The 17,616-nt window shown below is 39.9% G+C and overlaps 1 protein-coding gene and 1 non-coding gene across 2 annotated transcripts in view; one reads left to right on the plus strand and one right to left on the minus strand.

The window, feature by feature from the left end:
* LOC126365880 (inactive tyrosine-protein kinase 7-like) overlaps window positions 1-17,616 on the minus strand; it is a 457,269-nt gene that overhangs the window by 68,354 nt on the left and 371,299 nt on the right. The window contains exons 4-5 of the mRNA XM_050008577.1: window positions 3,752-3,912; window positions 2,656-2,803 (exon numbers count right to left, since the gene is read on the minus strand). Of these exons, the coding sequence (XP_049864534.1) occupies window positions 2,656-2,803; window positions 3,752-3,912 (309 nt within the window). The remainder of the gene's footprint in view (window positions 1-2,655; window positions 2,804-3,751; window positions 3,913-17,616) is intronic.
* Window positions 11,123-11,197, plus strand: Trnas-uga (transfer RNA serine (anticodon UGA)). Its single transcript has one exon. It is a non-coding gene; the product is annotated as a tRNA-Ser (tRNA).

Here is a 17,616-nt window from a genome sequence, read left to right on the forward strand (position 1 = left end):
CAACTAAATTTTCATAGTTCTCATGGGGAAAGTCCAAAATGACGTTAACCACAGTGAGAAATGGTATTGTTACCACAGTGTCAAGAGTGAATGTAAATTGGAACTGTTGGCAATGAAATCCTAGTTGAATAAACTATGAGTATATTTATGTATGTTGCACATTCTGAATCACTGACTACTGACCACACTTATACTACTGATATTTTAACTGAAATGAATAATAATAAAATTATACTTATTCTGAAATAAGGTCATACGATGGGAACTAATCAGATAGTCACACTTCTTTACCTTCCAGTGTTTACCTGCATTTGATCTCTAACTTCCAACTAAATTAATTCTGTTTACTTTAACTGAACTTGCAACTGGTAATGTCTACGAAATATAGGGCAGAGACGAAGTGAAATCTTACATAATATTCTACTTTCTAGTCAACCTAGATAAAATACTTGTCCATTCTCATAAAACATGCAGGCCCTGTCCTATGCACCACCCACAACCTCCAATTGCACCCTTTTCATTGGCATTTCCTATCCTGTCAGAGGCAAGATCATTTATGACCATAAGTACTTCATACGGTGTGACCACAAATTAATGATTTATGCCCATGAATGGTCATTGCTAAACAGTGGACAGTTCTTGGTAGGACCATTAAGTGGCTATTCTGCATATAGTGACTGGCTTCAACAGCTCCTTTAGATCCTATGCTATATGCATTTCCCCCCTCCGCATAATGTACTCTGCACTGTGTGTGTGTGTGTGTGTGTGTGTGTGTGTGTGTTTGTGTGTGTGTGTGTGTACTCTCCATCAATACATCCTACATTCGTGAAAATACAGATAATTATCTCAGTACCCGTTGTTCCCTCAGGCCAACTTTTGTTCCCATCTCCCTTCTGCCTCCACACGAGCTTCACAATCCCTGTAACACTGTTCTATTCTACTTGAGCTCACATGAGCTCACCTGTAGCTTTCTATTACACCTCAACACCTATTTTATTTGCAGAACAGTGAGCTATCCTGATACAGACATTGTCTGACTTTCATTGATGTGGTTTCCAGTCTCAATTTCCCCTGAAACTGAATGATGATTTTCCTCTCTGAATGCCTGTGCAGCATATTTAGAATGGATTTGTAACAGTCATTCTCATAACATAGATAAGAAAAATAGTCACACATTTGTAGCTGAAGCCAAACACAAATAGTAAAAGATTGGGATCCAAAGTCAAAAAAGACACAGCATGACATGCTAAGAAGAAAATGGACAAGGAAATTGCAGCTAAATATAGAATTTGAAGAATGTGATTGTCAAATCCCTCAAAATGAAAACATCCCATTTTCACTGACAGGGATTTAAAAACAGTAAATATAGACCAAAAAATAAGATAAAGAGTCAGACCAGCTATCTCTATTCTGTATTCAGTGACTTACCATTGAGCCTCAGCACTAACTGAGGTATGTGCCATTAAAGTAAGGAGAAATAGAAATGTCTTCACACATAGCAACTGTCTATAAAGAAAGTGACTTCAAACAGGTGTGCCAATGGGCAACTACAAAAGGGGCCTGCAATCTCTTAGTAATATGAGATAATGAATGATGGCTACTTCAACATACCAGGGTCAAAGGAAGGTAACATCTGCAGATTCAGACCTTGTCAGTAGGGATGTAATGGACACACAAGTAACTCTAAATAAGCCAGTTGGTGATATCATGCAAGGTTTACCATAAACTTTCTGAGTCCTCTTTGTAGGCACTGGTGTCAACAAGCTTAGAGCGATCACATAAACTCTAAGCTTGTTGACACCAGTGCCTACCAATTTAAATTGTATATTACAGCACTGAGGATGGTCACTAAGTGACCGAAAATCGATTTTGTGGTTAATAAAACAAAGAAATGCGACCCTCTCCTTTCACGTATAACTATAGGTACAATATTAGTCCTGTTGCACTTATTAACTTTTTGATAATGTTTGTATTTTTTAAGTAACTACTAAATATAAACGGAAGATTTGTGGGTGTCATAATGGAAGAGATAATTTGGACATAGGTACACATAAAGCTAAAAACATAACTGCTCAGTAAAATCAAATGTGCACAAAAGACAGGTGTGGGAAACCATCTAGAAACCACATCCAGGCCGGCTGGCACACTGACCCTCACTGTTCATCCATTGGGTGGGATTAATTCACATGTGGCACATCTCCCATCCCAGAACTGGTGCTTTAACACACACAGCTATCCAGGCAGGTACAAACTAAGAAGCACTAGATACAATATATTTAAAATGCAGGATCAACTATCACTGTGACAACAGTCTTTAATGTCATGGACACCTGCAAAGATGCCAGATAGGTAACTGGTTCCGCAGCTGATATTGATGGAGCAGATCTGCATACTTTCATTAAATTATTTACTGTTGTCTTGTGATGTTACCTTAGGAACACCGCCATATGTTGTAACTAATCCTCGTTCATCTACATGGGTATGGGAAGGAATGAGGAGTGATGGGAAGTGGGGATAGGGGGAAGAGAGAAAGAGAGAGAGAGAGAGAGAGAGAGAGAGAGAGAGAGAGAGAGAGAGAGAGAGAGAGAGAGAAGGGGAAGACAGCAAAACAATGTGAGACTAAAACCAACTTTGACATATACTGAACAACAATACCTAGTTGAATTCTTGATTGCTTCAGAATGTGGCCAAAGGTACCATTCTGTTTCATCAGCATTCTCAAAAACGCAGTCAAATACTGCTGTATCCCCTCTTTTTACTAGCAGGTTTGATGGTGGCTGCAAAATTGACGCAATATTATGACCTGAAAAAATAACAGTAAAAGGGCTTAAGCAACATTAATCTCATTGTAATTAACTTAATATTGTAGCTAAATAGGCCCTATCATGCACTCCTTTGGGCAAAATTCAAATATGTTCATCGTCAGACTTCAACAAAACCTTCTGAGATCATTGTAGAGAAAAAAGTGTGGGTAATGCACAACAGATAATATTTCATCTTTATCGCGAAGGAATGTGAGGCAATAATTTAAAAAAGGAGTGAGAGTGATGTTGGGGGAAAATAAAAAATTAAACAAAATTTTAAAATTGAACCAAGTTAGCAAAAATAAAAACCAAACTAAGGATAAAGTACAATAAACTTATTGATACGCTCATTTTATAAAATACAGTACATGGAGAACAGAGTTTGTTTAGGGCTATTTCCCATAAATAATGTATGTGTGTATATATGAAAATGAAAATATTAACTAAAAAGAAAGCTATTGTTCAGGCAGTTTATAACAGTGTAGTCATTTGTCTTAATAAATATCTTTGGTAAATTGTAAGGAAGTGCTGCTCTGACTGTTTTCTGCATTATGTTTCATTTATGAAAAAACAGTTGTACATATGTGTTAAATAAAAAAGTATTACAAGGAACTATGTCTTTCTAATTAAATTTCATACTAGTAGATTTAATGATAGGAATTAGTCCTATCAATACGCAAGGCAACTGCTTATGACATTAAATCGGTCAATATATTTTATCACATATAGCTGTACACTAATTCTGTGAATAAATGCTGACTATCTGCATTGTTGTCCTTAAACCAGTTTATCCCATGACTGTGATAAATGTGTGCACTTACAACTATCAGTATAGACGCAAGCTGTCAAAAACCTGAAATGACTTGTAACTGCAGCTTGGCTTACCAAATATTAGGATGGAAAATAGTAGCTGTTGTAAAAGATGTAATTATGTGCTTCTCACTTACCTGGAACAGTCAGTACCAGGTTAACAGTGCTGTTTCTTGAACCAGCTTTATTGTGTGCAGTGCATCGGTACACACCATTGTCAGCGACACTCACATTTCTGATGTGCAGTCGATGTCCATGAATTCCAAGATGTTCAGACTTACTTAGTCTCTCACCATTCCTGTACAAATTTCATTATTGCAACAAAACACATTATCTCATACTTCTGTAGTTACATTCTATCATATTTCTAGTAAATTTTGGAACAAGTATGGAAAAAATCTCAATATGAACTTGAAATGTTGATATATCTCAAGCTCATTTTAAGCATATTATATTTGTGTTTGAAATTACCTTTAAAATGTATATGTTGATGCTAGTCAAGCAGTCAAAAGAAAAAAAATGATTACTTAACTGTTATAATATCATCACTCTTCTACTAAGTATTCATTGCTGTAAAGTCATATAAATACTGTATTTCAAAAGGAATTACATGCTGCTTCACAATAATGCTTCTTCACATTACAAGCCCACCAGGAAATTCTATGCTCAAAAATGGAAAATCAATTGTTTTTTACTCTGCTGAAAATGTGTTGGGAAGTCTTGTCATTTTATTATGAAAACTGGATAATGTATTATGAATTCTTTTTTAAAAAATGGCATGTTGTCAACTGGAAGTATGCAACCTTTATAAATATTTGTACAGTGAATTATTACATCAACAACAAATTAAATACATGAAAATATTCACATTATCAATTTTAGCAAAAAGGTACTATCTTCAGGTGTGACATTGTGCACTAAAAAGCTTTGTGTAGGTAGATAACAAGAACAGTTACACACTTCAAACATCATGAATTCAGAATGAGATTTTCACTCTGCAGCAGAGTGTGCACTGATGTGAAACTTCCTGGCAGATTAAAGCTGTGTGCCGGACCGAGACTCAAACTCAGGACCTTTGCATTTTGCAGGCAAGTGCTAAGGCAAAGGTCCCGAGTCCCTGATGAAACTTCCTGGCAGATTAAAACTGTGTGCTGGACTGAGACACATATTTCATGGACGTACATCATATCACGGCATAGTGAAAAGACTCTGTACATCATATCATCACATGTCAAAATGACTCCATGTGATGATTTGTGTACATTCACTGAAATATTCTCATCGTATTATCATATGGTATAAAGACTCCACCTGATAATGTGTATTCCAATATTTTAATTGACTTCATGATGTCTCAAGTGTGTAACTGAGTACTGTTGTTGTTATATAGTTGTACAAAGCCTCTGTAGTGAATTTTTTTACATCTGAAGACAGCAGTTGCACGCTGAAACCAATAACGTGAATATTTTATGTATTTATTTAAGCAGTAGTTTTGTAATAAGTTATTATACAATTTATTACAAATTGTTGTAACATAACCTGACAAACAAAAAAGAAAAGAAAATCTTTTCATAGTGACAGTGTGTTTATTTCAGAAATCATTATTAACAGGTTATATGTCTTTTTCAATACATTATGATTCAAGTATAATTTGTGGTACCTTCCAAGAAACTCATCTTTCCCTTCTTTATAGTTTCATCTATGACATTACAGACACCTTAGATGCTACATTCATTCTTAAGTTAACAATGATTTCAATGTGCTTGGATAAAGAAAACTGTCATAATTATGCAGTTTGACAGTTGTCTAAGGTTGTTCAATCAACAGTGCCATAAAATTTAGTTTTTTTTTCTTTATTTTTTTCCTTTTTTTTCTGAGGCCGAAAAGTATAGTTTCCAGTGTAATCCTTTGATAGATTTAAAGGCACATGTCCACTTGTTAAACTAATCTGAATATTATGATACTGCCAAATAATAGCATAATCAAAATATCCATGGATGTACTGCCGGTCTATAGCGTCCAACGGGCCCGTTGGACACTATAGACCGGCAGTACACCCGTGGATATTTTGATTATCAAATACGCCGGGAGAAACTCAAGAATCACAAATAATAGCATGTTTATCTCCATACACTTGCGACATTACATGATGAGTTGTTATTAGATACAGGTATTACTCGTAACGATGAATAACCATCTAAAGAAATTAAGACACTGTATGAGTGTTCTTCTCCCTCTATACTACAGTATGAACAGTAAACACAAAAGTCAACAAACACAGGCAACATAAGTCTTGTTTGTCAGTTCCTAATGAAAGAAACTTCATACTAATCACCTGAAAAGAAATTCAAATGAAATGTTTCTTTTCTTACAAATAGATAATGAACCACCTCTGAAGATGAAATATCAAGGTTAATGACTGTTAATGGGGACATGGGCTTGATTCCTACAACTTCCATGGAATCCTCATAGTGCATTGTACACAGCTTCATAAGGCAGTTGACCCTCTTGAAGGAGAAGTAGTGACTCTTATCTGGATAGAGAGTAGAGTGTAAAACACATGTACCTGCATATTGTTGACCTAGTACATCATACACAGAGGATAACATAATGTGGTCAGGACTGTGTGGTCCTGGAAGCATTATCATTCAGCTTAGTCTTACAATGACTATTATGTAAGGCTAGACAGGATGAGTTTGGAGAGACATGTGGAACACTGCCAAAAGAAGAAAACAGTCGTTTCTTCAAGGAATCAGAAAAGCAAACTGATGGCTGGTAACAAAGTGCTAAATCTATCTAGGGCGTTAAACCACATTTTATGAGGGCAACTTTCTAAAGGGATTGATGGGAAGTTAGTTTCAGCTGATTTAGATTTCAGCAATTATAAATTATTTTTGATAGTTTTGCTCTATTTTTGTCTATATATCCAAACCAGTTTCTGAAGTAATTATTTGTTGAGGCATTCATCAAGCTCCTTCATTTCATCAAGCACTTTGGAAACACTGGTAGTCAAATTGGACATTTATTTACCAGACTTCATTACAGTAGAGAAGTGTCAATAATTTTACAAAACACCATTCATGTCACTTGTGATTAATACAAGTGCAGAATTTGAATGACAGAAAGCTAATGTTTGTGCATCTTGTCAATGTCAATATCACAAGATATGATTTTTCTAAAGGAAAGTCAATAAAATGTTTCAAGATCTTATATCTATTTTTGTGAACTGAAACTGCCTTGAAAATAACTTTTGTAGGTGTCCTAGGGAGACACTTCAGAAATTACGGTCAGACGTTTCCACCTCCATGGTTGACCATCATCATCATATTCATCATCAATAAATAGTGACCTGCTAACAGATGCATACTAATTGCACACTTTAACTTTGTCCATATGCGGAGGATTCTGGGAGCAAAAGCTTGCAATGGGCTCAAAGTGCATTACCCGCTGGGAGAAGCCCCGCCTCCTTTTTCTGGGGCAACCAGTTTACAGCTTATAAAAGAAATGAACATGTACCATTAATTAGTTAGTACATCAAAGAAAGGACACGAAAGTAAACATCACTTTAACCACTGAGTACTCGAAACTGAAATATTTTTGTTATAAAGTAACTATTACTTATGAAAAATATAGTGAGTTAACAGGCAGAAGTAAAAACATATTAAACTATGAGTCACTCCCGCTATTATTGCCCATAGCTGTGTTTGTGTGTAATTTAGTTTTAGTAGATGGGCAGAAGCTCATCCTTCCTCAATTTCTGATTAACTTCCAATTGTCACAATCTGTGCTTGTTCTTTCAACTGCTAATATTCAATGTTGATCTTTAACTCATAAATCAATTGTGTGCCTCCCATTACACATTTTCCTTCTGCTGGTCATTATATCTCACTATGTAGAAGACAGTTATGTCTCAAAATATGGCTTGTCCAGTCATATCTTCAGTGGATGATAATTTTCAAGTCAGATTTTCTCTCACCATGATGTTCTAGCACCTCTTGGGTTTTCATATAGTTTTTTCCACTCATGGAAAATGGCAGACTGCATTGTGGTTTCAGTTGTAGGCCCACCTATACCTGATTAAGTAAGTCAGTCAAGAAGTTGGAGAAATACAGATGGATACTACCCCCAATAGGACCATGCCATGTTCAAAACAACCTTTAGATTGTAGGCTTCTCAGATCTGTTTAGTATGGTACATTACAACTCTGTCCACATTTATAATGGCACAATTATGTGTGTGTGAGTGTGTATTTGTTGGATAAGTTTATCACTCACCACAAGACACACAGTGCCACTGAAAATTAAGTTGTATCACGGACACAAAATAATTATTTCACGATATTTGAAGTAGCACATTCTTAACACCAAACCAAATAAATCTCATACTGCAATCAGGTGCAAAACGTTTCGCTGCTAACATTTTGGCACCTAGTGTGTAAAAGTCTCTGCTAATTTATTTAAGGAGTTTCTCATTTGGCTCCACTATACTGAGTGGTCCCCACTGCAGATCCTCCCAACCTTATAAATAATAAAACTTTTCCACTCACAGTACACAGTAAGGGCCCTTTCACACAGGAGGCCGCGCATCCAAATTGCAGACACCACACACAATGCAATGGAGCCTCCCCCAGCTTCCATCTAAAAGAGTGTGGCAGTTCTGCCAGCAGAGATGCCACTGTGAGGTTCTGCTGGCAGCACTGCCAGTTGATCGCAGAGTGGCTTCCGCTCACCCCTACACCACGGCACCAGCAGAACCAAAACATGCTACTTGCCACTCATCCGTTTGGGGTGCCTCAAAAAAATGTATACACTCTTTTACAGCTCTTAATTGCAATACTTTTTTTTCCTTTTTCAGGTGTGACAGATTGAAAAATGGCTGCAGGCAGGGCCTGGGCCAAAGAAAGCTCATTCTGAAATGCTACTGGAAGACAGAGACATGAAATTTCAACAAGATGAACAACTGTTACTCAAAGTTACTCATCTGGGAGACAATTAAGAGGAAGAAGGAGCTGTCCATAATGTCCACAAGAACCACTATGGAATACCACAATGATCCACTGGCTCCACAAGAGGAAGAGAAGACACAAAAATATTTCAGCAGTCTCCTAGAAAGTCTGTGCAGCAACTGGCTCGTGAGACAGGAATTCCAAAAATTAGCATCCACCACATTTTGAAATGTGTGCAATGGAAAAATTTTATTCCTAGATTCCTCCACACTCTGAATGAGGACGATTCTGACAGGAGAATTGAATTTTGTGAGTCGTATCAAGCAAGATGTGCACAGGACAAATAATTTCCATACAAGACTGTTTGCGGCAATGAGGTAAAAAAAATGTTCAAATGGCTCTGAGCACTATGGGACTTAACTTCTGAGGTCATGAGTTCCCTAGAACTTAGAACTACTTAAACCTAACTAACCTAAGGACATCACACACATCAACACCCGTGGTAGGATTCGAACTTGCAACTGTAGAGGTCGCACGGTTCCAGACTGTAGCGCCTAGAACCGCTCAGCCACCCTGGCTAGCTAATGATTCAATTAATCATCACAGATGCCCCTCATGGGCAGCTGAGAATGTTCATATGACAGTGGAATACCATGTGAACCTACCAGGAGTTGCAAAGTAATGTGGTTTATCAGCATTTGGTTTGAAGGGATCTTAATTTTTTGAGCATACAGTGCCTGGTGAATAAACTTGAACTTACTCCAGGAATAAGTGATGCCATGCATCAAATAGATGTTGTGGGGGGAGAATGATACTTCCAGCAGGCTGGAGCACCTTGTCACTATCATCATGATGTGAGTGCCTACCTTGACAAATGCTTCCCTGAGAGATGGATAGTACAAAGAGGCAGTACCCAGTACCCTCCACACGAAAAAAAGAGTACATACATTTTCTGGGATACACTGTATGTAGTTTTCTTCGTCCTGTGTGCGCTGAAACCGAAACTTATCTTCAAGATTCAGATAAGATGAGCAATTCGAGACACTTCACCACAGCACTGTTCAAACCGCAAACAGAAAGAAACATTTTGGGAAAAAGTTCTGGAAATTTTCGAAAGAGAATAATCGACTTTGGAAGACAAAAAAGAGCTAGGTGTGTCAAAAACATTTTATTTTATTTTACTTCATTTTAGTGACGGTAAGTAATTTTCAATTTCAGGGGATCTTGTTTAACTAAACACTTTGCACAGATCTCTGCCTTAATACCTAACACTTTCACAGTTCATTACAGAAGAGGAGGAAGCATCCCGGGGATTCTTTTGGTCGTGAACTGCACTGCAGGAAATCCGCAAAAGTGAGGATCAGGTGCAGAAGTAAGTAGGAGTGAGTATATATATTTCAATCAGGAGTCGTTTCTCAAGACCGTTGCCAGCAACAAATCGGAGATGCACATGAAGAGGAAAAAACAGCCGTACCTGGCGTGGCTACTTTAAGAAAGAAGCCAGAAAGGAGATTAATGATGTTCTGTAAATTAAGGTGCTTAATGCTAGGACACAGCAAAGGGAAAGCGTAAGAGGATGAAGACCAAATCTTTTTACTGTCTCTACTGAACCCGCTTCAAAGTATTCCCAAAGAAACGAAAATGGCCACTAAAATTAGACTCATGAGCGTCATAAACGAAGTCTAGTTCGAAGCACTCAAACAACTTATAAAAACGTTCTTTCAGACAATGGTCAATTGGAGAACACGGACATCATCGTCTCTCAATCTCATAACAACCTGTTCTTGGTGTTCCACTCAGTTACAAGATCTTCACACCACAGACAAAGCACATTACGATCCGGGACGTGGAAATTTTCCCCAAAACTTGATTCCAGACCGAAATAGCGCAGCTACGTTTCCTGTTGCTGCGAGTGTCACTAATGGGTCCGATACATTAGATATGGGAGAATTATTTTCAGTAATACGATGTGTAAACAAATGGGGCAAGCCACATTTTTTGTCTCAAATATTTAAGAGTTTATTATAAAGCGCTTTTGAAATAATACCTGAAAAACACTGCTACGTGTTCAGAATGAGATTTTCACTCTGCAGCGGAGTGTGCGCTGATATGAAACTTCCTGGCAGATTAAAACTGTGTGCCCAACCGAGACTCGAACTCGGGACCTTTGCCTTTCGCGGGCAAGTGCTCTACCAACTGAGCTACCGAAGCACGACTCACGTCCGGTACTCACAGCTTTACTTCTGCCAGTATCCGTCTCCTACCTCCCAAACTCTACCTTGGTAGAGCACTTGCCCGCAAAAGGCAAAGGTCCCGAGTTCGAGTCTCGGTCGGGCACACAGTTTTAATCTGCCAGGAAGTTTCATATCAGCGCACACTCCGCTGCAGAGTGAAAATCTCATTCTGGAAACATCCCCCAGGCTGTGGCTAAGCCATGTCTCCGCAGTATCCTTTCTTTCAGGAGTGCTAGTTCTGCTAGGTTCGCAGAAGAGCTTCTGTAAAGTTTGGAAGGTAGGAGACGGATACTGGCAGAATTAAAGCTGTGAGTACCGGGCGTGAGTCGTGCTTCGGTAGCTCAGTTGGTAGAGCACTTGCCCGTGAAAGGCAAAGGTCCCGAGTTCGAGTCTCGGTCGGGCACACAGTTTTAATCTGCCAGGAAGTTTCACTGCTACGTGTTCGTTACAGTTAAAACTAAAACTGTAAAAACCACTGCTAACAACAAACGATTACCTAGTGATTAGACTTTAAGGTCACGAAAATCTTCTCTTGCGGCTAAAAGGCTTTACTGATATTCTCACGTAACTGAAAATTTTATCACAGTAATTTCTTAAATCATTGTTCAATGCCTGAAATAAACCGTTTATGCCACAATCAGCAATAACAGAGTATACCCAAAATACTACTTTTTCTGGATTCTCTTTTTATTCTGATGTCGCACACAAAGCACAGCTGCTAGCTCTTTTACGTCCATTTCGATACTGAGGGCATACAGAAGAAATTTCTCTGACCCCTGCGTCGGCCTACTGGAGAGTTGGCGACAGATCTGCAGTGGCTCCTTGCACACGAGAGGCGCAGAGGTTCGTCCTCTCTGTAGCCGCCATGTAGCTCCTCAAGTGAATCGCTGCAACTCGTTTTACACAGATTCGTTGCTGCGCCATGTCTGGGCTTAGCCGATGTACGCTGGCGAGTAAAATGTAAGGAGTGAAGTAACTTTTCTCATGGTGTGTCATTGACAAGAAGCATAGCTCGATGAAACTTGGACCGTCCGTTGAAAGGACTGCTATACTATAGTGTAGTACAGAGCAGAACAGATGATAATTGAAAGAAATACGCAGTGAGACAAACAGAAATGGCACTTTTATTCAAAGACTATAATTCCACTGAAGCCACTGTAATGGTTTCCTGGACACTATAAAAGGAGGAATGTGTGATCGCCACGAACAGCAAAGCATGCTCTGCAAAGTGTTCCCATGCTGACCACAAGGTTGCTACGAAGTTCTTGTGGCACGGTGTTCCTCTTTCCCACGACCGCGGTTGACAGCTACCTGGATGGTCTTTGGTGCATGTCGACGAGCTGCAGTGTCTCCCAACCGAATCCCACACGTGGTCGATGGGAATTAAGTCGGGGGAACGGTCAGGCCAGTCGGTTCGAGATCCCCTCCACCTGCGCTATGTGATGAGGTCGCGCACTGTCATCCATAAAAGTGATGTCAGAGCCGAATGCACCCCTGAAGAGATGCACTCGGGAAGGAGGGTATTGTCCAAATAACGTTGAGCGGTGAGCGTGCTCTGTTCAAAGATGTAGTGGTCAGTATGCTAATGTAACATTATGCCACCCCACAGTGTTTTACGAGGACCACAAAAACAACCATGTTGGAAAAATGTTCCTGGGTGAATTCTGTATTCCCATCACTCGCCATAGGAGGTTCACAAACACTTCTCAGATCGAATTTGCGCTGCCGGCCGCGGTGGTCTCGCGGTTCTAGGCGCGCAGTCGGGAACCGTGCGACTGCTACGGTCGCAGGTTCGAATCCTGCCTCAGGCATGGTTGTGTGTGATGTCCTTAGGTTAGTTAGGTTTAAGTAGTTCTAAGTTCTAGGGGACTGATGACCACAGCAGTTGAGTCCCATAGTGCTCAGAGCCATTTGAACCATTTTGAATTTGCGCTCCTCTGAGAAGAGTACATGACCCCCACCTCTCGATGGTCCAGTCCATATGCACTCGGTATCATCGCAAATGGCGCCCCGATGTGCGGATGTCAGCGCAATACAATGTCGTCGCGCAAAGAGACCACCCCCATGCAGTCGCCGTACCACTCTGAGGGTGGGATTGCGTGGCTCAAACTCCTGTTGTGTAGCACGTGCACCGCTGTTTGATGAGGTGCCTTCTTGCATGTTGCACAATGTAGTGGTCATCTGCTGTTGTAGTTTTTTATGGTCGACCATCTCTCCTTTGAGTAGCAGTGGAACAACGCTGTGAGCAATACCAAGCTCTGGTTACGCTCTTCACGCTTCGTACTTCTTCCAGTTTCTTGACGATTCTTCCCTGTGCGAAGTCACCCAAATGTTGTCTACGGGTCATGCTGTAATGAAGAACACCAATGCAGTGAACCGTAAGTGCTCACTTATTGTCACACATCATCTTTTCTCGTTCCTTCAACAGCCTCGTGTTGCCCGGCCAGCCATTTGGCGCTAGTCACGCTAGTCTCAGGTCATGTGAGGTCCAACTCCGTGTGCGCTACAGGGAGACCTCTGGTAACATGCTCCCACACTTCCACTCGTTCCCGCCGAATAGTTAACATGTTATGTTACTTTATACATCTCATACTTGAGTTTTGCGAAGCATTGTAGCTGGAGCATCGGTGGACTTCGTTTGATCACCTTCTGTTTAAGCTGTTAATCTACGGGTTAGAAATGTTCGTTTGTCAACAAATACGTTTTGTTTTTATGTTTAGTGCGTTTAAATATACTCTAATTACGCGTGCGGTGGTGGTGTTTGTACGAGGGGCCTTCAATAAGTAGTGCAACATTTTGTTCCCCCCAAAAGCAGGTTGGTTTTATGCAGAATTCCAACACAGCATATTATGTATTACCCACTTTTTTGGCTACAAAACGCTATTTTTCAACATAATCACCGTTCGATGCGACGCCTTACACCACCTTACTGAGAGGGCCTGTATGCCTGCATGGTACCACTCTACTGGTCGACGTCTGAGCCACCGCCTTACTGCATCAACAACCTCCCCATCAACCACGTACTGCTTCCCACAGAGTGCATTCTTCATTGGGCCAAAGAGATGATCTTTACGAACTTCTGTTAGGTGGCGAGGAAGCGAGCGGGCACATACTTTTGAGTACCCAAGCTGGTGGATGAGTGTGTCAGCACTACCAACAGACGCCCAGGTGAGCAGCGAGGTGTGTGATTGTGATTCGCCCACCACATCGAATGAGAGTGTCCGCACGTTCCAACACTGCAGGAGCTACAGCTGTGTGCGGCCGGCTGACACGCGGAAGTTGGGGCAGTTTTGTGCGACCATATTACGATGATCACACACGCCTCCTTCGTCGACTCACCATGCTTTTGTTCAGCTCTCTGCCTGTAACGAACCTCCGTTACAGACTCTATTTTGAAGGCTACTTTTAGCGCCACCACCTACTGGAACTTCAAGAAACTACAGGGGCTGAAGCGTGAATATTTCACGATGTCCTACTGCAAGTCCCGCATTTTTTTCGACCGAGATTGGCCGAAAAAAAATTGTTGCATTACTTACAGAACACCCCCCCCCCCTATAATTTATTTAAAACAGATCGGAAAATAATGACGCTACGAGAAGATAAGGAGAATATTCTAACTGCTATAGAATGTCTGTGTTGGTTCCTAAATAACAGTAGCGACTGATAGTATATTTGTGTCCTCCTATATCAGTGCATTCGGAACGAACCAGGGCGCTTTCATTATGTTAGCACCTGACTATTTTTGTAAAAGTGTTTCTGCAGCCATGCCCCAGATCATGCAGTCATACTCGTTTAATACAGAAGAAAGGGCCACTACCTTCCATATCTGTAATTTCACACTGGTGTTCACTATACTGGTGGGAGGCAGTGAGCTAATTGGCACCTTTCGCAAGCAGTTTCCGAAAACATTCTCAAGTCTATAGCTCTATTACTTTTCCCCACTGTCCAATATTTATCATTATTGTACAATACAGGACAGTTCAATACGAATAAAGTGATCATAAGCGGTATATGAGATTCACAACAACCATGAACCAAACTACTAGAACGATCAAGATCAAAAATTGGATGGAAAGGAATGTACTCGGCATCGAAGCCCCTATTACTACTCTGTAGATTTTTTTTTTTTTTGTTTCTACAAGAACTTTTCGTGTACAGTACAATTTATTTATTCGGGATGAAATATTTATTTCTTTTATGACTGTTTTGAAGTATCAGCAGTCAAGTTGTAGATACATAAACGCAAATGTACAGACTTCTCATGAAAACTGATTTTAGGTTCATTTTCATTGAGAAAAGGATTTCAGAGTAAGCTTTGTTGGACAGAATCGCATATATTATCTTTCCACGCGATTTTTTTGTCAGTACGCTGTTACCTTATGTCGATGAATACATCAACAGTTGAAAGTTACTGTTTTCGTTAAAAAACATTATTTGGAAAACATTTTTATAAAAGTAATATATAAGGTGCCATGTTGTTGTTGTTGTTGTTGTTGTGGTCTTCAGTCCTGAGACTGGTTTGATGCAGCTCTCCATGCTACTCTATCCTGTGCAAGCTTCTTCATCTCCCAGTGCCTACTGCAATCTACATCCTTCTGAATCTGCTTAGTGTATACATCTCTTGGTCTCCCTCTACGATTTTTACCCTCCACGCTGCCCTCCAATACTAAGTTGGTGATCCCTTGATGCCCTCAGAACATGTCCTACCAACCGATCCCTTCTTCTAGTCAAGTTGTGCCACAAACTCCCTCCAATTCTATTCAATACCTCCTCATTAGTTGTGTGATCTACCCATGTAATCTTCAGCATTCTTCTGTAGCACCACATTTTGAAACCTTCTATGCTCTTCTTGTCCAAACTATTTACCGTCCACGTTTCACTTCCATACATGGCTACTCTCCATACAAATACTTTCAGAAACGAATTCCTGACACTTAAATCTATACTCGAAGTTAACAAATTTCTCTTCTTCAAAAAACGCTTTCCTTGCCATTGCCAGTCTACATTTTATATTCTCTCTACTTCGACCATCCTCAGTTATTTTTCTCCCCAAATAGCAAAACTCCTTTACTACTTTAAGTGTCTCAATTCCTAATCTAATTCCCTCAGCATCACGCGACTTAATTCCACTATCCTCGTTTTGCTTTTGTTCATGTTCATCTTATATCCTCCTTTCAAGACTGTCCATTCTTTTCAACTGCTCTTCCATGTCGTTTGCTGTCTCTGACAGAATTACTATGTCATCGGCGAACCTCAAAGTTTTTATGTCTTCTCCATGGATTTTAATACCCACTCCGAGTTTATCTTTTGTTTCCTTTACTGCTTGCTCAGTATACTGATTGAATAACGTCGAGGAGAGGATACAACCCTGTCTCATTCCCTTCCAACCACTGCTTCCCTTTCATGTCCCTCGACTCTTATACCTGCCATCTGGTTTCTGTACAAATTGTAAATAGCCTTTCGCTCCCTGTATTTTACCCCTGCCAACTTCAGAATTTGAAAGATGGTATTCCAGTGAACATTGTCAAATGCTTTCTCTAAGACTGCAAATGCTAGAACCGTAGGTTTGCCTTTCCCTTTCTCTAAGTCTACAAATGTTAGGAACGTAGGTTCGTATTTCCTTAGTCTATTTTCTAAGATAAGTCGTAGGGTCAGTATTGCCTCATGTGTTCCAGCATTTCTACGGAATCCAAACTAATCTTTCCCGAGTACGGCTTCTACCAGTTTTTCCATTCGTCTGTAAAGAATTCGCGTTAGTATTTGGCAGCTGTGACTTATTAAACTGATAGTTCGGTAATTTTCACATGTGTCATCACCTGCTTTCTTTGGGATTAGAATTATTATATTCTCCTTGAAGTCTAAGAGTATTTCTCCTGTCTCCTCGCTCACCAGAAGGTAAAGTTTTGTTAGGACTGGCACTCCTAAGGTTTTCAGTAGTTCTATGGAATATTGTCTACTCCCGGGGCCTTCGATTGACAATATGCTTCACTAACATACAAGATAGCAGTTACAGTTGTTTGGATTCTTTACGCGATTTCCCTCATACATGTCGATATCAATAATTGAAAGGATTCCCAACTGTTACTTCATTGACGGATAGGGAGGCTCTGATAAATATTACGAGCTGAAAACAGTTGCCAATGTTCAAAGAGGGGCAAGCATATCACATTCGATTATCAGACTGCCTGATCCCATCATGAACACATCACTCACACTGAATTACACCCATACGAAGGATGCACAATTTCTCCGTGACTCTGATCTCATCGTTTCGGACGAGATGTCAATGGTCACCAAAGACGCAAGTTTGTAATTATCTTTCCATTGCTACATTATTCAACGGTGACTGGTCAGGATAGGGTGTGAATTATTTGCATGGGCCAACTAGTACCTAAATTAGGTCATAAACCATAACTATTGGTATGAGAGTGATATTAACCTCATAGTTTGACACCTCTCATGAAAATTTTGTAGGTAGTTCCAAAATTAACTTCAACTATTATTTTTGCTTTGAATGGTTGGTGGTTACATGCCTTCAGCGTATTATTATTATTATTATTATTAAAAATATTATTTTTAATATTATGAGTTTCGATTTGTACCCTCTAAACACTACTGAAAATTTATTAGGTGTTTTGTTTCAGCATTTCTTATATAATGGGCAGCACCCAACTCTTTTTTTCAAATTGTGCTATACATATTATTCATGTCAAAACTTGGCTAGTATTGGAGCCGCGCGGGATTAGCCAGGCGGTCTCAGGCGCTGCAGTCATGAACTGTGCGGCTGATCCCGGCGGAGGTTCGAGTCCTCCCTCGGGCATGG

This window comes from Schistocerca gregaria, chromosome 4 (genome assembly GCF_023897955.1).
Source record: "Schistocerca gregaria isolate iqSchGreg1 chromosome 4, iqSchGreg1.2, whole genome shotgun sequence".
In the NCBI taxonomy this organism is placed as follows: Eukaryota; Metazoa; Arthropoda; class Insecta; order Orthoptera; family Acrididae; genus Schistocerca; species Schistocerca gregaria.